The sequence below is a fragment of the Athene noctua genome, chromosome 22, assembly GCF_965140245.1.
Source record: "Athene noctua chromosome 22, bAthNoc1.hap1.1, whole genome shotgun sequence".
NCBI lineage: Eukaryota > Metazoa > Chordata > Aves > Strigiformes > Strigidae > Athene > Athene noctua.
In genome coordinates, this window is record NC_134058.1 from 7,374,294 (window position 1) to 7,401,501 (window position 27,208).

General features: G+C 41.1%; 1 protein-coding gene across 1 annotated transcript in view; it reads left to right on the plus strand.

The window, feature by feature from the left end:
* The window catches only part of IFFO2 (intermediate filament family orphan 2), a 39,530-nt gene extending 12,894 nt beyond the window's left edge, over nt 1–26,636 (plus strand). The window contains exons 2-9 of the mRNA XM_074924765.1: nt 12,728–12,788; nt 13,080–13,175; nt 15,468–15,608; nt 17,354–17,496; nt 20,185–20,305; nt 22,556–22,645; nt 23,324–23,454; nt 24,214–26,636. Of these exons, the coding sequence (XP_074780866.1) occupies nt 12,728–12,788; nt 13,080–13,175; nt 15,468–15,608; nt 17,354–17,496; nt 20,185–20,305; nt 22,556–22,645; nt 23,324–23,454; nt 24,214–24,319 (889 nt within the window). The 3' untranslated portion in view covers nt 24,320–26,636. The remainder of the gene's footprint in view (nt 1–12,727; nt 12,789–13,079; nt 13,176–15,467; nt 15,609–17,353; nt 17,497–20,184; nt 20,306–22,555; nt 22,646–23,323; nt 23,455–24,213) is intronic.
* Nucleotides 26,637–27,208: the final 572 nt, after the last annotated feature.

Here is a 27,208-nt window from a genome sequence, read left to right on the forward strand (position 1 = left end):
TCTTCCATGCAGTCATGTGCATCAGCTGAGATAATGCACTATTTTAACCTGGCAGCCTCCGAGAGGACATTCATGAAAGCTTTCATTAGGTGTTTATAAAAAATAGAAAGGAAATTCATGCCATAGAAGTTTGCCTGTACTTTCCGACAGCTTAGTGTTAGATCTTATTATGGCTTTAAATCTCTTCTGTAACTACTTGTCTCCTCAGCTGCCAGACTTTTGGCAAGGTGTCTGCATTTTGCTAAGAGTCCTTAGCAGCAGTAGGAGGCGAGAAATTACAAGTGAAATGTCCTGAGCACCATAAAAATACAAATGTATTTTTAAAAGGGTGATGGTGTATATTAGAGCATGCTTCCATGACATCTTTTTAAAGTTCCTACAAGGCTAGAACTATATAGAATTATTCTCCTTTGTAAGCATGCTTGACTATAAGTAGATTTCAAATCTGTTTTATTGTAGGCTTTCTTTTTCGTATTCTTTTTTCTCCCGCCCAAAAGCCCTCCCTCCATACTAATATTTTTATCAGCTCTTGAAGTGTCTTTTGCATTCTGGGGATAAAAAAATAAGAAGTAGAACTGAGAATTAGGGTTAAAAAAAAAAAAAAAGAGGAGAGGTTGGGGAAGGGGGAATACAGTTATCTGGAAAAACGTGGATTCTTCCTGTGCTACTGAAGACTGGAGGGAGAACCTTGAAAATCAGCTCAAGACTCTTGTACTGGATTTTATCTAGAAGCTTTGAAGCTCTTGGGGTGCTTGGTTTCAGAAACATGTCAAAGTTTGTCATGGTCATGTGTGCTGGTTAATAGTTTTACTGACATGTTAGATTTATTAATGGGTGTTTTATATTACTCTTCTAAAATTAATGTGCTGAAGTGGAGGTAGAGGACTAACAGTTTGAAGTGAGTGTGCTTGGGAGAAGAGAAACAGGATGGGATCTCCTGCTTTAGCAACCACAGTGTATCAAGGTCAGATCGCTAGTTAAATTTTTAGCATGGAGGATAGAAATTGAAAGTCCTGTTTGGTGCCAGGCTGCAGAAAGCTTTTATTTATTACAAATATTTGCTTAACACTACCAAGTGTGCAGTTTATAGTGGTGTGGACTTTTTTTTTTCCCCTAGAGTACTCATGTTGGTAGTCTTGCATCTTAGCAAACTTAAAACTCTATTGAAGGCCTGAAGTAAGATTGATTTATTTTCTCTTTTTTTACTTTTTTTCCTTTTAAGCCAGTGAAGCTTCAGATTCTGGGACAAGCGTGCTGGTTCCTATCTTCTGCTGTTTAAATACATTTGATTAAATTAAGAGCATTAAGCAATTTTTAAGTTTCCCTAAACAATGGATGGATTTTTCTGTGATTATTGCATGAGTCAGTTATAATAATCCCTTTTCACTGTGCAGTTTCGTTGCTGAAACTGAGCACTGAAGTATTGTTGGTAACTCCCTTATAAACAACCCAACTTCCAATTTAGAGAAGAAATTTTTCTCTCTCCGTTCTGTTCTACTGTAGCCTGTATTTATTTCAGTAATGATGTGGCTGTTGGAGATGAGCTGTCCAGAGGAATCACACGGCTTTCCTGGGACACTGGCATAATAGCGTGCTGTGTCCCACAGTTCAGACTCCTCGCGCAGACTCCCCTTTGTCTGTGCAGGGTCTCTGAAAGCTTGTTTTGACCTTTTCAGTGCAGGAGACCGCAATTCTACAAGTTTCTCAAATTAGCACTTGTACCAGGCTATTTCTGTATGTTGACTGAAAGAATTTGAGATGATGAATAGTCTATGCAGTAATTGTAATGTGACTTAAAAGCACTGGATGGGCTACTGTTTCCTGCCCTGCTGTTGCAGGGTTAGCAAAAAAACGACTTCAAGATGTCAAACTTCTGCTTCTCATTTGTTCAGAGATGCTTGTACGTGTCTGTCAAACCCACATAATGAAATTTAACCCCCCCGCCATACCGTAGGTGGGTAGGTAAACATAAAGCAGTTTCTCAGGAGTAGAGAATAATGGGCAGCTTTTTGACTTTTGCAGGAAGTTTAAAAAAAAAAAATAAATTTTAAGTCAGTGTTTTCCTTCAGGCTCATAGTCTCTGTTCTGCTTTTTGTCCTTCACTTAAGTTTTATAGCATCTGTCACTGTATTTCAGTAATATTTTCTTCAAAGAGAATGGTCATTAGGAGGAGTGAGTTTACCTGGTTGAATTTCACAGCAGTTTTATATATACGCCTGTGCCAAAGTGTTAGGACAAAACACCTGAATGCTTGACATATTAAATACCATAAAATTGCAGCTTGTTGATAGGCAGAGTTGTAAAATAAATGTATATACGTGATCGGCTGCCTTTAATGTATGAAGTTTGTAGTACTTCTGTTTGCTAGAGATTTCCTTACATGGGAATTCAGTATTTGATAATTAACTTGTAGCTAGGAGCGCTATGCAGTAATGTAATCCTGTGCTTTTCAGATTACCTGTTTCAAAATGAGTCAGAGTAATTACTTTATCTGCAGTTACACCAACAGTTTTACAGGAATGTAATGTTCTTTGCCTTGGCTGTTTCATAAGCTGTGCTTGCAGTTGTCTTCTGCAGGCCTAGAGTACACAGAGCTCTTCTGTGTATTTCAGTGGTGAATGAGATAAAGGTTTACCGTGTTAATGTGTAGAAATGAGCATAATACTATTTTTTTTTAATTTTTAATAATTTTTTTTTAGAAAACAGTTTGATCAGACACTACTGATGTGAGCATGGACTCGCCTATGAGCTAAAAATGAGAGTATAGTATGGTGGCTTTTGAGACCGTTGGTCTGATCTCTGTAGAAATGGGATTTCTTTCCACTTGTGTTAGCTGCAAGTTCTCCTTTTCTTCTTTGTTTTGTAATTGTGCTAATTGCTGGATTGCTGGCACAGTGAGTGCCCATCAGCACTTGAGACCTGTCGGAGGTAAATCAGAACAGCAGCATGGGAAACAGCCTTGGAAATGGGATGCTGTCCTCCAGTGTAGTGAAATCAGGATGCATCCATCTTCTTAAATTTCCTTTTTATTGTTAATAGAAATATATACAGAGAGAGAAAGGAAAAAAATAAGCGGATATACCTACAAAAAGGGGGAAATGCCTGGGACTGAATTGGTACAAGAGGAAGAGAACTGAGGATTCGAGCATTGTCCCAGGAAGGCTGATGTAGTAGCTACCTAGGCTACAATAAAATATTTACAAAGATGACTTCATTCTGCACAGTTGAGCTAAAAAGAAGCCCAAAATGCAGTGCTCTGATTCTCATCTTGCCAAAAGTGTCATGCTATATTGATCTATGTCAAATGGGTGTTTGGGTATAAATCTTATCAGATGTTTCATAGTTAGACCTAATCACATTTACTGTGCCAACGCGTGGGCTGGATCGTGTTCTTGGAATCGGGGCTGACTTGTCAAGTGTCTGTTTGACATTTCCTTTCAGAATAAAATGTTGCTGCAGGTGCCCTGAAGGTGCTGGAAGGTCCCACTCCCCAGCAGCTCTCTGAATTCAGACTAACTGCAGAAACTGGGCATCCTGTTGGTGTAGGGAATAGCAGTTGCATGTCCTAATGATGAAGAGCAGCTTGCTAGAAGTTGGTAGCCTATCTAATTTAACTGTTCTGCAGCTCACGTGTCTGTGATGTGCTTCTGATAGCTGCAAAGCTGTCTCAATAAAATACGGGCTGATCTCAGTAACTGGAAGTTTAAAATTCATCATAACATTTCTCTTTTGCAGTGGGGAACTTCCTAGAGGTAGGCTTTTGAGCCTCTTCTCTCTGTTGCACGTTTTCCTCCACTCCCACTTCTGAAGTCTTTGCCCAGTCTTGAGCTATTGGTATTTTTCTAATTGTAAACTGTTCTGTCCTTACCTTGCTCTCTTGGCTGCTTTTCCTTTGTTGGACACAGTAATTCCTTAACCCCCGCCAAAGCAAGCCCACAGGCCAAACTTGTAGGCCTTGCATTTGCCCGAGTTGCTTTTTTCACAAGGCTCTTTTGTTAGAAACAGTTCTGGGCTAGCTTTAGTCACCACTAAGCTTACTGGAAAATGGAAGGCAGGCAGTCCCCGCTTTCTCATGTTACTGAACAAATCCCTCTCCTCTTCCCTGGGGTCTGCTATTCCTAGTGAAAAAACTGCATTTCAGCTGTCAAAAATTGCAGTAGATCCACACTGCAGAATTATTTGCTCATGCTTAAGAGACGTATATTTGTTCAGGGGTTGTAAACACTGTCATGAAGGTTTTGACAGGAGTGAAAAATGAATTTAAGTAGCTGGTGCCGAGAGGAACACAATCAGTGTTAATTCTGCCTGCAACCCTTTGCTGCAGCCTGTCAGTGCCCACCGCTCTGCTGAGAAGTAAATGCAGCTTGATCTGTTATTTCTTGTGTTTGTGGTTGCTGGGACAGGTTTGGGTACAAATTTGTAAATCTGTCTTGACACGCTGGCAGACATAAGAGGAGGATACAGAAAGCAGTGTTTAGTTTATGTATTAGTTGTCACATGGGTTCCGTCACCAGCCTTGCTCTCAGAGCTCGCAGTCTGGTGGTGTCTTATCAGCTCGAGCAGTTTTTGACTAACCAGGAATCATTTCTCGGCAGGCTGCAAGAAGTGGCTTTGGTGCAGGAAAGCAGAATGGTTTAAGGTGTGGAGGACGCTAATGATAAAATGCGATTTTTAAGTTGTACTCTGATTCTAGAGTATGGATGATTTATAAATATTGACTAGACAGAGGCCTTTTGTGGTTTTGCTCCTTAAACCGTAAAAGCTCCGTTCCTCCAAAGCAGTTACTGTTTCCATATGCCTGAGATGAACAGAAGAGCAATGCAGAAATGTAAAGATGCCGTGAGCTTTCATGAAACACTAAAAATAATTGCCAGATCAGGTTCATTTCAAGAGGGTGTACTCCTGGCCATTGCTGGTAGGAGTTGTGGTTTTGAACACTTCTCACAGGTTTAACCAGATTTAAAATCTTTTGCAGCTGCAGAATAGGCAGGTCAGTGATATGCAGGTTCTGGTTATGTTGTCATACCTGATCTTTCTCTTCAGGAAAATATGAAATGGGTTTAGAGAAGCAAAGAACGGACAGTATGTGAGGACAGAGGAAGCTGTACAAAACTTTTCTTTCCGATGAATGTAATATATCTACTTGCAGAAGGATGCTGATGAGGTTATAAACAGAAGGGAAGAGAAAAGGCTTCTTTGCACAGCACTCGTTCTGTTCAGAGCTCCAACATGTCTGTGTTCTGAGAGCAAGCGGGATTGAAGCTCTTCAGTCAGGAGCAGTCGGACAACGAGGGATGATGTTTCGCTGAACTTGGCCTCTTAAAGTCAAAGCTGGGCAGCAGTGAGCTTTATCTGTCTTACCCTATTTCTCAATCTACCTACAGTGGGGAAAAAAATCCATATTTCTTTTAAGGCAGCAGTATTTCAAGTCAATTTTCTACTACGTGATGTAGAAATAGGCTACCAACATTAATAGCCTTGAAGGCACTGGTAAATGGAAGACTTTCAAGGAATTATTTTTTTCTTTGCTTGTTTAGCTATGAGATTGAAAATAACTGAAGTTCATAATTGATCCTTCTGCATCCTACAAAGTCCTTTGCGAGGATGGGAGATCTCTTAGGTGCCTTCTCTGTCAAGAAGTTGTATAAAAGGTTGTGAAAACACCCAGTGGCAGCCTCACCCCTTGTGTTAGACCTGTTTTGTATAACTATCTTGTGTCTTTGTTAAAAGACTTCTGTGTTTGGGGCTGGGTGCTGGTGCAAAAGGAGAGGGCCAAAGCTCATCCAAGTATCCCAAGACATCTCGGATTTAAAATTGGCCTTTATTTTTAGTACAGTGTTGTTTGCAGGAATAAAGGCATGCAGGAGGGTATGACTTGTAGCTGTGTAGCTTAAAAATGTGTTTAATGTTGCTGTGAATATTGCACAATTATATGTGGATTCTCCTAGTGTATTAAAAGCACCATAATTTTCTTTATAAAGGAATGCAGGCATGGCTGTTGCTTCTGCTTGAAGCTGTTGAACTCTTGTGACACTATGTATGGCTTTTGTTTAAACACCTCATGTGGTCAGGAACAAAACACAAATGAACTTGCAGGTGATTTTTATTGTGGTTCCAGTAACAGGCTGGAGCATCTTTCCAGGTGAATGTAATCAGGAAGCATAATTATGCAGTGTTTTGCTGTATAGTAAGTCCTTTTAGTAATTCTCTTCACAAGGAATTGCTGTTGTTCAAAGGTCTGTGTGCTGTTTTAAGTAGCGCACAAGTCTAGAACAAGACTTTAATATTAACCTCTCCTTTATAATGGAACACCTAGATATTAACAGTACAAAGGGTACAAGTTCTGCTATGCAGTGGTTTTACCTGTATCATCTAGACCATTGGTAGAGGTTCAAGGATACAAACTCCTTCATTGCTCTGATGTTTGGGAAGTCTGATGCTGCAATGACTGACTTCTAGCAAAGAGATTCTGTGGAGAGGATGCTGCTTGCAACAGGCAAGAAACATGACTTCATTCAAGAGTGCCGCTGCTGTTGTGTTACAGCCAGGCTTTAATGGAATCAGATGTTCACATTAAATTAATACGTTTTACGTGGAGCCCATCAACTAACATTTAATTTACTTCAATGAGAAGTCAGGGCATGTGGGATCAAAGTGGTCTGTGCTTGGGATAATCTGGAAGAATCCCTATATTACAGCATGTTTAAAGTGCTCACTTAAACAAGAGGTAGTGTTTGTGAACAAGCTAATTGCTTCACGTAGCCTTATATCTCATTTAGTGCTAAACTAAGACTGGGTAGGAAAATGATCTCTTAAGCAAGGATTCTAAAAGTAGAGAGAATGATGCATTGTTTTATGTTGTTTGGTTTTTTTTTCTTAAAATAAAGGAGGCTTCATAGAGGTTTTTTTTAAATGAATCCATTTTGCACGGTTCAGTTCTCTTGAGCTGCATGAAAACATGCAGACGGCTATTTGTACTGGCAATCCTAAACTGCCTTCTAGTATCTAGGAATGGTTTAGTGAGATTGTAGATGCTGGTCCTTCTCTCAGTTAAGAAACACTATTTGATATCTGGCAAATGGTTAAATAGAGATTGACATTGCAGCAGAATTTTAGTATCATAAAGGTTTCTTTACATCTGTCCACAAAGTCTTGAACATGATGCTTGCTTATCCTAAACAGCCACAGCATGTTTCTCTTGAACAGCATGCCCAAATTTCTGTCTTGGTTGATTACAGGATTAGGCTGTGGATCCTTTTGTGTGGGAATATAAGTTTGTACATCTGATGAGCCATTAAGTCGATTCGAATGAAATCAGTGTATAATAACCAGAGTTACAAACTGTAACGTTGATAGTTGTTATCTAGGTGTTGGAGAGGGGATTAGTGGGCATGTTACTACAGACCCACAGTGAGAGGCAGCATGTAATGACGGTGAGTAATGCAAAATGATTAAATCTGTTAAGCTTGTGCATGTTAAGTGTTAAATCTCCTGCCAGCGCTGGTGAGCAGCGCAGTACGCCTTGCCATTTGGAGTCCTGTAAACAACGTATGGGCGTCAAAAAGATCCCAACATGTGAAAGACAAGCAGTGCTGCTGCAAAGGAACGGGAGCACAAAGCTGAGTGATGGCAAAGCACAAACCCTCCCGGGCAGCGCCCGAGGTCTAATTACTCGGTCCTGCCATAGCATGGGTGTTTGTTCCATCTTCTTGCAGGTGGGGTGCATCAGAGAATGCAGCTTAGATGTTTTGTATCCAACAGATGAGCAAGGCTGGATGCATCTCGTGCCAAAAATGGAATAGTGGTGTCTTAGCGTGCAAGAAAAAACAATTGTGCTGTTCCCTGAAGTAACAATGACAGTTCATACATTCGGTATGTTTATGTTTTCAGGAATTGTTAGCTGTTAATATGTTTGTGAGCATTTTATAGTCATTACTCAAACCAGAACTTTTGTTTCCTATTGTGGACTTAAGCACTCGTTTAGGTTTTCCTTTCTGTTCTTGCTTTGCTCCCCATAAACTGATGGGAAGACATTCCAGCAGTAATGAAACAGAGTGAAAACCTTCAGAGTCAGTACCTGAGAGAATGACAGGGATAACATTTAGACCACTCTAAATGTTTTTTCATGTTCTCTTGTTCTGTTTTGTGGTTTTCTTCTCTGTATGACTCAGTATAAAACTACCAGGAAGAAGGGTCTTGTCTTCCTAAAGAGTTTTTCTTATGGAAAAAATGTTCTGTTATTAAATGGTATTGGAGGAGTATTTGCTTCCTTGAGGGGAGTGTTATTTCTGGTGAACGAATAATGTAATTGGTACTATTAGGCATCATTATCAGCTGGTCTACTCGTGCCTTTCTGCCTTGAGCAAAAATTTCTTTTAAACAGTAGATTTATATTGGGTGTAGTTTGTAAGCATATTGTTTGTTGTGTAAATAATACTGTACTCGCATCTAAAAATCCTGGGTTTTTAAAAGAAAATTACTGAACAATTTTTGGAAAGACAAACTTCTCTAAAACCAGCCTTCTATTCTAAAGAGGTTTTGTGAATTTGCTCCATTGGACAATTCCCTTCACTGGTCAGTATTCCTAAACTTGACTTGATTCTGGGAGAGAAGAAAGGAAGATGTTTGTGTTCACTGACACAGATCTTAAGGGAACAGGAAAGGTGTTTGAAGCTTGTTGTGTCAACATAGACTGCACAGTTTAATTTCATGAATGTTAGGGCTTGGAAACTTAGAGAAGCTTTGAAGGGACATTCTCCAGTTCTTTGAAGGGACATTCTCCAGTTCTTTGAAGGGACATTCTCCAGTTCTTTGAAGGGACATTCTCCAGTTCTTTGAAGGGACATTCTCCAGTTCTTTGAAGGGACATTCTCCAGTTCTTTGAAGGGACATTCTCCAGTTCTTTGAAGGGACATTCTCCAGTTCTTTGAAGGGACATTCTCCAGTTCTTTGAAGGGACACTCTCTATTGACTTTCTTTGGTGTAGGAGAAGATGTTAGTATCGGTGAACTGGTAGCTACTCTTCCACTTTCAAAGGAAACACACAAGTTTGTGGTGTGACTCAGCTTTACAAGAACACTGCTTTAAGCAATGTTAATCCTAGCTGACTATTCATGTGTTTTGTTTGTCTAATATCCTTGTAATGTAGCTATTCCCGTTAAAGAGAGCCAGCATCCTTTGTTCTCCTCTAAGCTACGTAAGACATGACTGCAGAAGTAGTTTGGGGCCTGAAGCTGCGATGACTGAATGCTGCTGGAATGTAATGTGTCACATCTGGTAAAAGGGGAATAGAGCCATAGCTTCTAAAATTCAGACTAGCCCCTTTTTTGGGGGGGGTTGGAAGTAAAACATCCTTGGAAGGTGGGAAAGAAGGAAAAAAGCTTGGTTAGATTTGAAATTCTTAATGCTGTTTTATTAGGTTTGGGTTTTGTTTTTTTCTTTTTAAAAAAAAGAAAGAAATGAAAATATAGTAAGAAACCCTGAAGTCTGGTAGATTTAGATGGCAACGTTTGCCTTTCTGGGTCAGAAAAAATATATTTTTTTTTGGATACAGCTGGAAATCATAGTAATTGGTGCATCTGAGCCAAGAAATAAGTGTAGTTGAGACCGGCAGGAGTGGCTGGCTAGCTAATATCCTGCAGCAAATATGTGAAGACTGGGGGTTTTTTTTAGCCCATAGTGTGTACAGCCATTTCCCTTTTGGGTATTATAGTCCTCATCATTCCTGCTGCTGCTTCTCCTGGGGTTATCCAGCTGAGCTGCCTGTCTGCTCTGCTTTATGCTGTGAGGTGGTTAATCAGGTGGTGTTTCCCTCTTCCTTGAGCCGAAGGAAGCGCCAGGCTTTGGTCCCTTTTGTCGCCGTTTTAGGCTGCCACGTGCAAGTGGCATCACTGGATCTGTTTGTGAAGAAGCGGAGGGCATCTGCAGCCTGCTGGGGTTATTAAGAGTTGTGGAGTTGGGGGAGACTTCTGCTTTTAGATGGTAACTGAAGAGAAAAAATTTAGTATAAATTACTGGGAGAATAATTTAGAGTGTGTTGACTATTCAAGACGTCAGAGCCAAAGCATCATCTCAGAGGCATGCTGACTCCTTACTGCTGTATTTGTTGGAGTGTGTAGTAGCACAGCTGCCAAGGTCCCTTTTAAAGTCTCGTGTGTTACAGCAAATACAGGATGATCACATGAATAAGCGATCTTTCTATTGTCTCACTTCCAAGGAAGTTTAAATGCAGAGTTAATCCTCTGCTCCATTGTCATCCTCTACCTTCCCATCCTCCTCCTTCCTCTCTTTGCGACAGTCTCCTGAGGTTTAAGTGTGAGGGGAAAGTAAGATTGGCATTTTTAGCTATTAAATGAGGTTAATCAGCTTGGTAGTGGGTGGGAGAAATGTGCTCTGAGGTTAAGAATGTGATATTAGTGGTTAGTAGGACCCTTATTATCAGTCCAGTGTAAATTTCCTTCTGTTAGGCATGAACTCTTCAGTTAAAAATTACTAGATTGTTTTATTGTTCCTATAATTAAGAGAAACACAGAAGTTGTGGAGAGGGTGTGTAAAAAAAGTATCCTTTTCCTCTTCTGTTGACATTGTCTTGAATTTGACAGAAGGGAATTAGGGCTGTGAATCACTGTTCTGCAAAATGCACTTTAACTAGCACAAAGAAAATAAATGGAACTACTGGAATCTCTGCAGGATGAGGAAGGTTAGTCTGAGCAGACTTTGAGATGTGTAATTTTGGCAGCTGCCCAGAATGGCTGAACTGCTGGGGAAGAATGCTAATCCTTTTTGCTAGCTTTTGGCATAGTCAGTAAAAATATGCAGATACGTTTTCCAAAAATACATCCCTTTTCTTACAGAATGCACAGTGCGCTGTGGGGATGCAAATAATACAGCAGGATAACCTGAATGAAGCCAGTATTCCTCATTTCAACAGTTAAAACCTCAAGAAGCAGCATATCAGTTTTTGCGATGTCTGCTTGACTTCCATCCATAAATGACAGCCTGCTGGCAGAAAAGACCAGGAGGAATGATTAAAGCCATGCAACACTCCTCCTGTAACAGAAGGAGACCATCTTTACAGATTGTGAATATAACTGACTGCTTTAATTAATTTCACCTTCTTGACTTTAATATTAAAAATCTGAAAAACGTGGTTACTATTTTTATAGAAATATACATGTAATTACTACTAAAAAAACCAAATAGGATATGGAAATACGAATGAAAACATTTGATGACAAATGCAAATTTCAGCCTAAATATTTTACTCTGCTTGCAGTAAATAATTTCTGGTTTAAAAAAAAAATAATAAATTCACAACCAGTCTTCCTGCATAAATCAAACTTGAGCTGGGCAACGGAGAATTCGCACGCCGTGGTGTTGGATGTTCCTGCAGCACAATAGCAGGAAAGAGGGGATGTAGCCCGCGTGTCATCTTGGCACTGCGCTCCTCAGAGCTGCTGCTGCATTAAGACGTAACCCATTCAGGTGCCTCCGATCGTGCCTGAAGACAGCAAACTGCCCGAGCACCGTGCCTGCCTGCGTCCTTTCCTGCTGAAATGGTCCTCCCCGGCGTCCATTTCAGATGGCATTAAATTTGCACTTGGAATGCAGAGAGGTATCGAGTAGCGCGGCGATTATGTATGCAAACTGAAAATCAGATGCCTCCGTGGGAATAGAGCAGCCTGTAATCTAGCCATCACCAGATTGCCTTGTGGATTTGAAAAGAAGATGAAACAACGTGTTTTGGTAGATTTAACCTTGCGTTTTCAACAATGCCTGATTGCTGAGCTCGTGGTTCGCCATTTTCAACTACAAAAAAGTGTTGAAGTGGCAGCAGAAATCATGATGATGGTACTCGGAGAGTATGTTCGTAGGATTGTTTTTAATCGTGTAGTATCCAAAGTTTCTTTTCCAGGGGTGTGATTCCTGTTGTTATAATAGACCGGGCAAGTCTCCCGTGGCACTGCTGCCCGTTCAAAGAGAGCGGCACACGTTGTACTTTCTCCCTCCCCCAGACTCAAACTGCATCCACGTGTGTGAATGTGTGTTATTACGTTTTCAAGAATCTCATCTTTCGAGTTAGTATTGTCAAATACTGGGTTTTGCTCTTTAAAGGGCTTCGGTGCTTAAAAGAGGAACTGCCAGATAGTTTTACACTTAATCCAATAATGAACTCAAAGATAATGATGCTTGTCGTATGAGGTTTAATTATACAGTTTGTAACTGTAATTCCTTTTCTTCTACCCATGCAGTACTGCAGCAGCACTGCCTATACCCTGCGTTCCAGGGTGCTTGCCTGAGTACTCTCCTTGCAGTTGCAGTGCTGGGAAATGACGGAGGCATGTTGGTTATTGAGCATTTTGATATGGAAGGCACATAAACGTATGAATTGATTGGACCGAATAGATAAATAGTAAGAGTGCTGATTCAGATAACTTACCTTCAACTGATTCTTTTTGCGCTGAAAATTTCCCACCTTATTTGCAACCAAATATTGCATAGGAGAGTAGGAAGAGCACTGATGCCAGTGAAAATGGATTTAGCTTTTATTCTCTCACCAACTTAATGCTGCTGGTTTGAGGGTGTACAAGTGAAGGGGACCATCTGCTTTACATTTCAAATAACTGTCATCTTCCAACAGCTATCAGAAGACTTGTGATTTGGTCGGGCGGGGGGGGAATTACTTTTCTCCATAGTTAACACTTCGCCTACGAACCTTGTCTTTCAGATGGGAAGAGGAACTGACAAGAAGAATGAGCCTGGAATCTATGGTAGAAACCTTGCGAGAGGTGAGTTTTGAATAATGTGTATTGAAAGGTATAAGGTTTTCTCAGCACCTTTTATGAGGCTAGTAGTTATTTGAATTTTTTTAAATTAAAAAACACTCTTCTAACTAGCAGCTGACCGCATTGCTGTGTGCTGGAGAACAGTGTTAATGTCTGGAAGCTGAAGCAGGAAGGTGAATTTTCTGACAGTGAAGTGCGGGGGTGATGACGTGCCTTATCAGCCCCGCTCAGGTTAAGCGAGGAAGCACATGTTGGCCTCTTCCCTCCTAGCTCTTTGTGTGCTTTCTCTTGCAGGAGGCGCAGGAAGCGGAAGCTCTCCAGGAGGAGTTAAATGAAAAGATTGAGAGACTGAAAGCAGAACTTGTGGTCTTTAAGGGTCTGATGAGTGATGTAAGTACACTGGAGAGCAGAGTGGCCAACTCCCACTGCCTTTGTGAAATGTGTGTGTCATGCAAATGGCTTCATTCATAAAAAGGTTATGGTCTTAGTGAGTGCTGCTTTGTAGTTAGCATTATGGCTGCCTTTATGATCTAATGCATCAGACAGATCACCCTTCCCCCTGCTTCCTGTCTGGTCTGTGTAGAGATGCATTAACTTGCTGCTTACCCCATAACCCGGACTCTTCCCTCCCTTCCCCGTTCTCCACAGCTGGCAGTGCCAGCGTTCCGATCCGCAGCCGTGGAAAAAAATGTTGGAGAACTCGCAGGTTAGCGTAAAGGGTTCCTCACCGTGCAGCACCATGTACTGCTGACAAGGGGGATTTTTGCTCCCAGTCATGCAAGAAAGTCATGTTCAAAAAGGAGGATGCTATATGTGTTTCCCAACTCTCTTTATGAAAGCTCTGAGGAGATTAACCCAGTATCACTGGTTCAGGTATCTGCCTTTCTTTCCAGGGCTGCTTTGACCTATTTTATTTTTTTTTTTAAAAAAAGAGACTTTTTCACAGGAATTTCCTCATGTCTCATTAGATATTGAATTCCCTTCAAAGCTGAGGCATCTTTCAGGCTGTGACTGGATAATTTTCTAATATTTAGACATACCGAGAGCATGTACTCATGCAGACTAGAAAGATATTCCAGGTGAATTAAGTACGGTGCCTTCCTCTGTAAGACTGAAGTAGTGCTGATGCCAGTTGTCTAATGAATATGTCCTATTATGCTTATTTATTCTGTAATTTTGTGTAGAACTGCTGCCTTCTGTCTTTATAGAAGCTTGCAGAACCAGCTCCCTGGTGTCAAATGCATTCTCTCAGGGCCACTAGATCTGTTCATGCGAAATTTGGCAATTAGCTGTCTCTTCTCTTGGTGTTTAATCGAGAATAGGCATGCTTGGTTAGAGGCAGTGTGAAAGGGAGAAAACTTGTTAGGGCTGCATCACTGTGATGACTTTTTTGCTGAGGAAGAATCGTTGCTCAGTGTGTACAAAAAGGGTGGTGGTGAATGCAAACATCCTCCTCATCTTGAGAGAAAGTGTGCTTTAGGCTTTGCAAACTCTGTAAGGGAGAAGAGAGCCTAAGGAAACCAGTGAGGATGCTTGTTTTGAATCCCACTGCGTAAATATTTAGAGCAGAGAAATGCAAAATGTTGGCATGTGACTCTTGCTTTCCTGTGGATGAGAATCGCTGGTACCTATTCAGTTGATGATTGTGTTTTAGAGTGTGTCAGTGTTTAGAGATTTCTTTTTCTCAGTGTGTTTGGAAAACAAAAATCTCTAACTTGTTCAAAGGTGGTTGACAGGTGCTAGAGAAGAACTCTATGTAATAATTAAAAAAAAAAAAACAACAAACAAACCACAAACACCAATAAAACCCCCCAAACCACCCCAAAAACCAAACCAAACCAAAAAACCAACCCAAAGCTTTCTTCTTGGAAAGAGAATTTGGTATTTAAGAATGCTCTGCAAAGAGTTTTCTGCTTTTCTGATCAAAGTGGAAGCATTGCCTAGCCATTGAAGTGGTACTTTCTAACAGAGTGAGTCTCGTCTAGGCTGGAAAATAAACTTTTTGTGGAACAGTGTTTCCTCATAAGGAGCCAGCTGTACTGTCTGAGTGGGAGTATCCCTTATAAATTACATTTATAACTGCTGCCCAGAGTGAAGCAAGACAAAATATTTTTCATGTAGAATTTTTGCTAGGCTGGAAGTCAGATTATTGCCAATAAGGAGTATTTTCTGTGTTACAAGCTTTCATGGATCTCTTCAGATCCAGTCTTGATTTACATTTTCATGGTATGTATGAAGTTGCTGAGTAGCCTGGATTTTGTTTTAAAAGCAAGTTCTCCTTGCAGGCACCATTTTCCTGTCTGAAAGGGGAGCCAGTGTTGCATACTCACTAGGTTTTAGATTTCATTCTGTTCTGCACATGCTCAACAAAGTTCTTCTCCACTTTTAAAGCTTTATTGACCCATAAAAGTTTACTGTTGGCACATCTAGCAGTTGTTTTGGGGTGGGTATAAGGGTTTTTTGGTGGCAAATCACTCTGAGTTGAAATTTTCTTAGAATCAGATATGAATGTTAATTGTTAGCTATCTGGTCTATTTAGATTGTCCATGTACTGCCTTTCCCGGAGCAGATGTAATGTTGTGTAAGAATGGTATGCCCTGGGGTTAGAGAGATACTGTGGGGTATCTCTTCTTTCCTGAACTGTATAATAATAGAAGATAATCACTACTGTCCTTCCTGCAGCCCATGACAGACCTGGACACAAAGATTCAAGAAAAGGCCATGAAGGTGGACATGGACATCTGTCGTCGAATCGATATCACAGCCAAGCTGTGTGATGTAGCGCAGCAGCGCAACTCTGAAGACGTTTCCAAGATATTCCAGGTGATTAGGCCATGAATTTTCCATAGGGTAGGACAAGAAGTGAGGGGATGAGAGGGAGCAGCGTTGAGGAGTGTGGTCCAGGTCATTTGCCTTTTCTGGAAATGTCTCTGTGTAGACCTGTTTTCTTCTTTCTTGGTCTTGAAGAGTAGCTCTCTTCTGCAGAAGCTGCTGTAGTACTAAGAGCACAAAATTTAGAGAGTTTAAAAAAAGAAGCCTCAGGATGCTCTGTAAGACATGCTGTTAGTCTGATGCTAGTCTACAATGAATGCAGGGGGAAAAAAAGCATTACAGGGTCTAGGTTTGTATAAATGGCTTCCTCACATTTGTTCCCTTCACAAGTGAGAGGTTTTAAGCTTGTAGAACTGTCATCTGAATGTTCTTATTTCTGGTTCAAGCTCTGTGGCCAGAAATAATGCTTCTGTGGTGGTGAGCTATGACTGCTTTGTGAGACTAGAAACTCCAGTTGCTTTCCTTGAGCTATGGTGGCTCCTTGGTGCTAGCAGGAAAGTAATTTAATATGCTCCAAAAGCAAGCAGTTACAGCTCTGCGTGGAACAAACCTGTAACTCCCAGTGCAGTTGGTCTCCTGTCATAACTGCGATTTCAATTGTGATTAACCCATCTTCCTTCTGCTTTGATCTAAACGTGTCTTGTTCAGTCTTTCAGTAAGTCTGATGCTTTTCTCTGTAGAGTGATGCCACAGACTGTGCTAAGTGCTGTACAAAACCACTGTAAAAGATCCTTGTGGTCTCTATTGGTTGTGCTTTTGGGCTTAGCGAAGTTGCCTAAATGTTTATTTTTATTTTTTTTTCCTAATGGTATCCTGAAAGACTCAAATCTCTTTACTGGAGACAGTTATTTTTCTAGCATGTTGAGCCCTTGCATTGTGCTAGTGGTTCCTTCTTGTCTTTGAGTAGAATTGCAGTGTCTTTCTGCTCAAAGGTAACTGCAAAGAGCACTTTTGGTCAAGCATGCAGTGGTTAAAATGATCATCATGGAGAACAATACCAGTAAGGGACAGCTTCCATGCCAGGTAGAGGGAAAACTCCACTAGGCTGGGAGTGGGCTGTGTGTTTGTGGCTCTGTGGCACCATCTGTGAATATCTTTTATGTTCACAGTCCTCAGATGAAGAAGTGATCCTCTGTTCCCTTCGCAGGGGTATCCCTTGAGTTCTCTGCACATCTGTAAACTTCATTTCTTTGAGATTGTCCAGGCATTTTCATGGTTCAGTTAACCCTTCTTTGGTCAACCTGAAGATTAGCAGTCTGCCTCTGCTGATGGGGTGGGAATGACCCTGAAATAAAGGCTTATCTAGAAAAGCTTTCTGTCTATCTTTTGTGGTGGTTCAATGCTGGGAGCAACAGCCTGTGGTGGTGGCAGGAGAGGGAGAGTTCTGTCATTGCTCTCGAGCCTGCTGCCTGGGCACTCCTGCCAGCTTATGCTTTTACCCTGTATCATTCTAACCTCTGCATGTTCTCTGGTAGATCACAGACTGGTGTCCGTGAGCAGATGAACATCTGTAGAGCGCTGGCAGCCTGCAGCTTGCTTTGCTCTTCGCCGTTCTGAACCGCTTCCTTGTGCTCCGCGTTCACCTCTCATTAACAGATGCAATCCCTGAATTGCCTGAGAACTGATGAACAGTTGTATTCGCTCAAACCTAATGGCTCTCTTTTTCTTTATTTCTGCCCCTCATGGCACAGTACCTCAGTTGAACCTTCTAGTTACTGTTCTTCTCTCCAATTAAGGTGGCTTCCAAGAAGAAAGAACGCAAGCTCCCATCTGACGATGACCTCTCTGAACAGGATGGAGACAATGGCAGGTTTTCTGATGATGAGGTCAGCTGTTCACTGAACATCACAGATGAAATGAAGCGTATGTTTAATCAGCTGTGAGTATCGTGGGCAGCGTGGGGAGAACTTATTCCAAAATGCAGACTTAACCCCAGAATGCAAATATTGAGTTACTTCTCTATGCTTTTAGAAGCATTATTTTTTTTTTCTGCTCAGTGCTCACTATGAGTTGAACCTGAGCTGCCAGGATGGTATGTACTCAAAGGTTTTCTGGAAGTTCAAATAAAATTAAACTGATTTTTTGTTCCTCCCTTAAGTAGGGAGGACTATAGAGAATACAAAAATATAGTAGTAGAACTAGATGTTTATATGCTGTTGTTACAGTAGCAAAAGAAGAAACAGAAGAAAAAAAAAAGATGAAAAAAAAATTACAAAACTTGAGCCTGTCCTGTATGTTTTGCTGAATATTAGATTTCCAGAGTTTTGGAAAGAACCTTGCTGCTGCTTGGGCTGGATAGAATTTGGCCGTGTCACTGAAAGCTCAGTCCAAACTGGATACAAACTTCTGTAGTATTTTGCATGATTTTTTTCAGTTCAGCTACAGGCAAACATCAGTGGTGGATCTGTCCAGAAGCTCAGTTTCTAGATTCCAAGAATGTCAGTGCTGTAACCTTGCTGCAAGCTCAGATCCCCCAAACTGGAAGAATTGCAATTTGTTTTGCTTAAAGCTTTACCCCAAATTGGAGTCTTAGAAAGCTGTGGAAGCTGGGAAGAGACTCTGCACGTTGGTGCTACTCAAAGCAGTTCAGGAAGTCAGTTGGCGATGTGCCCTGCTGCTCTCTTCCTCCTGTTCTAGAAATGATGGAGATGGCCACAGCCTGGGGAGGATTTTGAGGGTCTCTGCTGTTTTCTTTTGCCAGAGGAAAGCCCCAGCAAGCACTATAGTTCTGACTTCCCTAGCATTTGAATATGGGTGTCTTCTGCCAACTTCTGCAGTGACCGCAGAGGGAGGAATTCCCAGTGCTTTCCAACACAGTGTAGGACAGTATTTAATATGTAGGAGTATGCAAGAAATTCTCTAAGAAGCTCTAGTTCCTCTTCTGTTGTCAGGCTGTTGCCAAAAGTTCTTTTTGGGGTGCGTCTCTTTCTGCCTGCCTGAATTTCACATATAGGAGGGCATGTTTTTTGCAGAAGTTGTAGGTAACTCCTCTTGTTAGGTTTTAGATGTCTTTAGGCCCTTATTATTATTCGGTGTAATAAATACAAATTTTTGACTTCTCCACTGCTGGAATTCAGTGTGGCAGTGTGGATATTTTAGAAAAACAAGAGGCTAAAATCTAGCTACTGCTGGTAATGCATTTATTTTTCAGTTTTGTTCTTAAGCCTGTCCTGTGATACCCAGTTTTTACTGGTGATGCTAATGAAATTCTTATCTCCTGCTCCTATCTTATTTGGCACATAATGCTGCAGGAATCTTGTTACATGCAAATTGGGTTGATCTAGAACAGTGTTTATGGCTTATTGAAGATGGTACATCTCTAAGGATGTCTGGGTTTGTGGGGGCTTTATGAGGTAGAAAATAATATTTTACAAATAGCTGAATAGCCTATGTCATAAACAGAAACTGAAAGCAACTTTTTATCTGTAATGAACTTAATCTTTAAGTGTCTACTAGTAAAAAGTCAAAATGCAGTCGGCTTTGGACAGTGTATGTCTGGAGTAAGCAGCAGTCTGGACTGGGAGCCTTTGTGCTCTCTGACAAGGATAGCTCTTGCAAAAAGAAACTGAGCTGAAGTAGCTGAATTGCAAGAGGCTCAATCATGTATGTCCAAGTTTTTTGTTGTTTTTTTTTTTTTAAATTATTTTTTTAAAGTCATGCTGAGTATGGACAAATGGCCTGACTCTTTTGCCAAGCTCTTCAGCCTCCTAAAGACAGTATTGGACTCGGTTTCCGCACTGAGATGTTATCTGCTTGAAAGGAAGTGAACTAAAGTAATAAAAATGCATCAGTCTGAAATTAGCAGACGATTACTGGGAGCAGTTTCAGGTTTTTGTCAGACCTCCTTAACAAGGACAAGAAGCAGCTACTAGTGTTTTGCTCTGCTGCTGTTCAAACCAAAAGGGACTCGAGTGCCTTCTGAAACTTTCCTTTATTGCACAACTGACCATACTAAAAGGGTTTGACCAAATAACAGTGTCAAAGGCCACACTTGCCACTGTTTGTTCTCAGTCTTAAGTGGCTGTCATAGTATCTGTGGTGTTCAAGTCAACAATGTGTTTGTTCTCACCTGCACATCATTTTGGGGTTCAGTTTCTTCATAGCTGTTACTTTCAAAAATAATGTTTTCAAGCGCTGCAGGGAAAATGTTGGCTGAACTTCAGCATGAAAATCAGCAGGGAGTCTTCTGGTGGCTGTTTCTTGTAAAATTCCTTGAACTGTGTTTGGGCTCATTTTCCCACGTATGAAAAGAATAGTTTAAAACATTTTTGTGGTTTTGCAAACAGGGGAAACTAATGTGCAGCACCATCTGGAGGACAGAGCTAGGACTGTGTGCTTGAACCAGGAATGCTAACAAGGATCTTTTATTCTGTTCTGGGGTGGCAAAGAGCCCAGGAGCGAGGGACTTGGACAGTGGCAAAGCCTGTTTGTAAAAACTGTGAGGATTTTCAGCTGCTGCATTGTCTCCTTCATTCACTTCTCATAGCCCCCTTTTTTTTTTTTTAGTAGATTAATTAAAGGACTGAGGGAGTAGTTTTCACTAATGCTTTTTCTGTTATTTTAACAGTCGTGAGACATTTGATTTTGATGACGACTGTGATAGTTTAACATGGGAGGAGAATGAGGAAACGCTGCTTCTTTGGGAAGACTTCACAAACTGTAATCCTTCAATTGACCTCCAAGGAGAGGTGAGTTTATTGCTGTTATTTTCTTGAACTATTCTCCACAGAAACTGTATCCCTCAGCTGCTCTCTTAGCCATTTGAGCCTTTGGATATTTGACTGGGGATCTAGTTTGCCACGCAAACTTGCTTTGATTTTTAAAATCCTCTTAGTACTTTCTCTCTATGGTTCCTTTTCAGTCTGTGCAATCAGTTTATTTGCCAAACTTCATTTCTTTTGCTCCTTCAAACTGAGTCTTTAAAAGTACCAAGTGACTGTCAGAAGATCCAAGGTATCTAGCTGCTACGGGAGCATCACGCAATCTGTCACCCTAAGCAGTCGTTTATCTAAAGCCCTATATCTTCCACACAGCATCTCACTTTCTCTGTAGATTATCATTCACACTTTAATGATCAAAATAGCCCACGTAGTGTGGGGGATGGAGTGTGGAAGATGTTAAAAGGATGCATACCCTGTCGCAAACAAAGAAGCTGTGGTTGCAGGACTGCCTAAGGCCCCAGGGATCTTCTGAACCCGTGAATCTTGTGCTTCCATCTTCCCAGTCAATAGGAATCTCCCGGCATTGGTGGATAATAAACAGCTTTTAATCCTTAAGATCCCACACAAAGTAGGCTCACGGCTGCATCCTGCCTCATTGAGCGATTCCTTTTTAAACAAGCCTGAAGAGTGATTGAAATGGCAAGGTCTGGCTTTGTGCGGGTAGTCTTAAATGTGATGCTCTTATTTTGTTACCGGGTAGCACGACAGCAGTAGGTAAGAAATAATCCTGCCGCCTTCCATCATCGCTGTAGTGTAAAGATGCTGAGGCAGCAGTCTCCTGAATATTGTCTTGTGTTGACTGCCAGGGGTGTGTTAATTTACATCTTCCCGTTTGTGTATCATCTGGCATACTCTGAAACTGCAGAGATTACTCAGAAGTGCTAGGACTGCAGAAGCAGCGTACTTAGCTACGTGTCGTCTTTTGAGCAGGGAGAGTGGCAGAGTGATAATGTGTAGCCATGTGCTGGAATTAGTGACAGATTTATTTGCATATGCCCATGTGTGCATGTATAAGAACAGCTATCAGAGGGAATATTGCCGAACTCAGACCCTCTGTGCGAAAACTCTAAAGGTTTTAAGAAGCTTAAATCCTTCTAAATGAAAATTATACAAGGGAAGGGTAGATTTGTCTTGTAGATGGAGATTCGGAATAAAGACTGCTCCGTCTGTGCCTGGTCTTTAACATAGTGCTTTACATGTGAGAATCTTCCTTCCACTGGCTTTACTCCTTTCAAGTTCTTACACGGTGCCCTAGCCACCTTCTTTTATGACCTTCCTCCTTAAAGCGCTTCTGCATATAAAAGGATAAGTGGAATGATTCTTGTAACTCTAGGCTGGTTACGTTGATACCAGGTATGATCCTGATAAAGCTGCCACAGATGTGGCCTGAGGTTGGAAACATAATTATAGCTCATCAGTGCAGTTGCATTAAATGGATTTTTTTTTTTCGTCTGGAAAAGGGAGGTAGGTAGTAATATGAAAGAGAGAACAATGACATTGTTTTTATCTCGTTGACAGTATGAAATAGTGCTGTGTGTTTTGTAGCCCAGACTGTACTGTCAATCCAAAGCCACGATGATACGGGAGCTGTTGTCTAGCAGGATATTTCCTTTGGGACAGCATATGTTCTTATGTGTGATATTTTCATCAGTAGTGTGCTGGAACGAGCTTCTTTATCTAGCAGTTAAGTGAAGAATTTCAATAGGAAACAATGTGTGCAGAGTGTACGTGCAAGGTAATGGAGACTGGAAGGACTTGAGAGTTATAATATGTAAAAGGAAGATGAGAATTCCAGTGCAGAGCTGTAAGTAGTGGTGTGGTCAACTCAAGGGAAAATTGTTCTATGGCTGGAGAGCAATTGCAATCTAAGTGTGACCAGACTGTGAAAGGTTCGGGAAAATCCATGGGTTTGGTTCATCAGATACCTGTGTTTAATTGCTGGAGCTTTGGTCTGTAGGTTCATTGATCAGAGACTTTATCTTTGTGTACAAAGCTGTGGTCATGATACCGTGTGTTTTCTCCTATGCCAGTTTAAGAAACAGAATATTACTTGTCTGTGTAAAAAATGTATTTAAAAAAACCCCAAACAAACAACTTTGCATGAAAGAGCATAGCAACCTGCATTTCTAAGTGAGGTTAAATAAGAAAATCTTCAGTCTGCTACTGAATTACTTGTTAGTTTCTGTCTAATACTTTGTGTCCTTCTTTCCCCTGCAGGAAGAAAACCTGGGAAACTTGATCCATGAAACAGAGTCTTTCTTTAAAACGAGAGATAAGGAATACCAAGAAACAATAGGGCAGATAGAGGTAAGGAAGTGATTCATGGCAATGTGAATTGTTTCTAAGGTATGAAGACATGCGCAGTGTTCTGGTGGTGTATACCCACAGAGGAAAGATGGAATGTTTGTATATCTAAGAATACAAAGACATTTTCCTTAGACATACCCTTGGGATTTATTTTTCTAAATACCATTCTCTATACAGCACTGTTACTGAGTAAGCATAAATCTGTAGCTGGTGGGAGAGAGAACCTGCAGAACAAAGAGAATAAAAAAAACGCAGTTTTTTTTTTTTTTTTTTTTTTCCCCCCTATTTGCCTTGCATATCCACCATCACACTGGGAAATGCTTTACAAGATGTGGCCTCAGAGGTTGCCAGACACAACAGCTGTAGCTTCTCAAAATTTTTGCCCTGCTTAGAATATGCTTTCATTAATTACTGCATGTTGACAAACAAGATGCCAAGCAGCAGGGGAAAAAAAACTTGAGCGCTGTTTAAAAACAGTGTTGAGCTCTGATTAAAATACACTTCACGAGCTGATGAATACATTAGCAGTGTACAACAGTGAGGTTAAACATACTGTGCGGTGTTTTGACTTGGCTCTGGGCAGCTTTAGCATCCCCACCAGTATGTAAAATTGAGTGAAGCTGGGAGAAGCTGCTAGCAACGTAGCTTAGGCTGATTATTTTTTCTTATTTCTTACAGCTGGAATTGGCCACGGCCAAGAGTGACATGAATCGCCACCTTCATGAATATATGGAAATGTGTAGTATGAAAAGGGGCCTGGATGTACAAATGGAAACCTGTCGTAGGCTTATCAAAGGCTCAGCTGACAGGTAATAAGATGTTACCATTCTGCCTGGGGTGCTTCAAGAATTTATTTTGCTCTTGTTTCCTGCCAAGTTGTTTTAAAGGCAGTAGCATCATTTTGTCCTAAAGCTTTGTCCTTTAGATAATCTTGTTTTGTTCAGGGTCAAATATCAGTCTTAAAGGGAAGCCTGTAACAGTGTACAGGTTCCCCCACACCGTAGCACTTCTGATGGTTCAACACCTACTGGTAAAACCAGGGATCTCTAACTTGGATGGACTTTTACTCCTGCCATCATAGATCTAAAACTCTTAAAAGCCCAAATTAAATCTTGACTTAAAGAACTTGGTTTTTAATCTTCTCATGCGTTAAGCACCCCATACTATGAGGGATTTGTCTCCTCTCTTGCTCGCTCTCAGTACGTATCCTGGCTTAAAAGAACAAGATGATAAACTTTTTTGAGTTTTCTGTACGTATTAGGGGTAATGCAGGTTCCTAGGATGCATCCCTAGGATGTTCATTGGACATAGTTTCCATTTCTCCATCAGGAAACTTAGGGCAGCCTTTATGTTTGTATAGGAGATGGCAGGGGTGGGGTGGCAGCACACAGGCTACTTAAGTTTACTACTGATAATTACTGTAAACCCAAAGCTTAATGTTAATAAAGGATATTTGAAATTAATTTGGGAAGTGAAAGTGACCGTTTTCTTTGAAGGTTCCTTTTGGCTTTCCTTCTGTCACTGAGACTTAATTTTTTGTCTAAACTGTTCTCTGAATTTTTCTACAGAAATTCTCCATCTCCCAGCTCTGTAGCCAGCAGCGACTCAGGAAACACAGATGAAATTCAGGACGAGTTGGACAGAGAGACGGATGTGGAGCCCATGGTCAGCTGATACGTACTTGGAACATTCTGGTGAAAGGGAAGACACAAGAAAAGATTAAAATACAATATACACTGATGGGGGAAAAACAAAGACTTATAAGCCCTCGCACAGGGTTTCTAAGGACTCATTCCTACACGCATCCCCACCCCACCCAAGGATTGGTGCTGTAAATTTCTATTGTTATACAAATCATAAATGCAGAGTCCTGTAAGAAAACATGGTGTTTTAATTGTGCCTTTGCCCCAAGCTGAGCCACTTTGAGCTCCAGTGGAATATTAATAGCAGGTGTTTTTATATAAAAATATTATTTAAAAAAATCTGGTAGCAGCAGAGAATGGTGCTGCAAAGGCTCTGGGCATTTCAATAAGCTTATGGTTTTATTGAACTGCGGCACTGATTGGCAGAAGGAGTGCTGGCAAAATGAGAAGCGAGCCCAAGACAATTATGGTACAATTACCAATGTCTGGCACGGAAAACAATGCCTTCAAACTGAACTGTAAACATTTAAAAATAATAGCAGGTTTAGAGACAGCCTTTAGGATTAAGCAGTTATACAATATTAAGAGGAATTTCTTCCTTCCATCTTTCTGGGTGAAGGAGCCTTTGAGATTTGTACGAGCTTTCTGCTAGACTCCAGAATCTGAAGAAGCAGGTCTCAGCTCGGTGGCAAAGCAGGTGGACAAAGGAGGGTTCAGTGGGGTGGGACTATCACTGATAAACTACTATGCAAAAAAAAAAAAAAAGCTCGCCTTATTTATATGGAATGTTTGGTCCCTGCTGGGCTACAGTTATCTCTTGGGGAAAGGAAAGCTAAAAACACATTTGCACATGTTAGTTATCTGTAGAGCTTCTTTTGAGGAGGAATGTCGTATTACAATGCCTTTGTTTCCAGTGATTGGATTAAGAGGGGAATCAGCCCTTCAGTTTCTGTGTTTTGTGTTTTCTTTTTTCAGGATTTTTTTTTTTTTTTTAAACCATAGTGTTTGCAGATTTTACTTTGCTGACAGGGAGGTAACTCCATTTTATGCTGCTTTCATGATGTTTAGAGTGGGATAGTTGAAGCATCAGGATAGGCTGACATGTGGTGGTATAGATGTAGGCTTGAGACATGACATTGGGAGAGTTCCAGACCACTGTTCTTCTGGAAAGCTGAACATCAGAAAATACTGTAATCCTTTTTAGGGCGTAGTAAAATGAATCCTAAACTGCTGCCCTAGAATTAGGGAAGAACAGCCATGTGCTTTCTCTGTGAGAAAGTGAGAAGACCTAGGCTTTGTCAATCTTTCTGTATTTTTGCACAGGAGAAAGCAGCATCAAAAGTCAAGTCACTTGGTGGTATGTGAGGAAACTCTGGCATCATCAAGCTGTTCACGATTATTAATGGGAATTGTAGCACCTCAGCCAGGTAAAAACAGGGTATAAACCTCAGCCAATAATTTTTTGTTTGTTTTTTAGACCAAGATTGAAAGTGTAGTTAATACTGCCTCAAGTTAACTGTGTCGTTAACTAGCAGTTGCAAGACTTGGAGTAAATACCAAATGTTTGGTGTTTTTTTTTTTTCCTGCCAGGAAGCTTAGAAACTGCTATGTAGGAGCAGTGCTAGGACTGGGCAGGGAAATAACCAATTTAAGCACCCTCTCAGTGTTATGTAAAGGTAAGCTGGCCAATCTTTTTTGCTTCCTGAGTATTGTTTCCAAGCTCTCTTATGTATTGATCCAAAAACCAGTGGGCTTGCATTGTAAGCATAAAGCCAGTATAGATCAGTGTTGCTTTTGTCCAAAAAGAGCACAAGTGTCTCAGCGAAGGAGACACCTGGGCAGAAATGTCTCTCCATCTTGCGTGGCTTTGCAGAGGGGCAGGACTTCACTGTAACTGTGGGTACAGTAATGTCTTCTCAGTTTGAGCTGCCTGTGTTGCTGCCTGGATTTTCATCGCTGTTGGGATCCATCTCCGGCTTGGACACGATGGTGCTTTTAGGCCACGTGAATCAAATGGGCTCCCTGTGTTTTTCAGAGTGGGGAGGAGCACTGGGGTGATCCGTCTGGATCCACAATGTGGAGACCACGATCCACAATCCATGGCTTCTGTCCAAGAAAATAGATCCAAGGATACCCTTGTGGTTTCTTTACTTATTGAAATACTCAGTGCAGTTATTCATAGAGTAGCTAGCAACTTCTTGGTTCCTGCGGTGGGGGTTAGGGGCTTTTCCAAAGCCTATTTTATCATGTAAATGTAAATAACTTTTCTCTGGAAAAGAAAAATATTATTCCAAAGTGCTCATTCCTGTTGTTTCTTAGGTGGCCAAAGTGGTAAATGTCATGTTCACTAGGGCTGTAAGCTGGGGTGGGCGGGTGGGAGCAAGAGAGGTGATATTTTTTTGAGGGGGCTGGGACTGCATGTTTTCAATAAAGTACTCTTAAGGTTTTCAAGCCTGTATGAACTTCAGCTGCTAATACATGGCTTCTCACGAGGCTGAGAAACCATCTGCCAAAGCTGAGTGTCTGTAATGCTTTAGTGACTTTGGTGGAGGCATTGTTAAGCAATCTACTTGCACAGCGAATCAGCCTCGTCGGAGGCTGGTGTTCAGCTCTCCTCAGTTATGAAATGCTCTTTGGTACTGGAGAAACTGAGCAATTTTAACGGCCGTCCGGCTTAGCTGCTGTTTTGGGTTTTGTTTATTTTTCTTCTTTAAAACTCAGTGTCCTAGTAGGAAAAAGGCTGAGTGTTGTTGAGGGTAGGAAAGAATATCCTCAGCTTGACAGTGAGCTCCGGTGAGGAAGCAGAAATTCAGCTGTCGAAACAAGCTAGCTGTAACCTACAGTTTATCATAGCCATAAATACGAGGAGCATCTGTAATAGGGTTGCATTTGTTGGTAAGTGTAAGGGATGTGGGGCTAT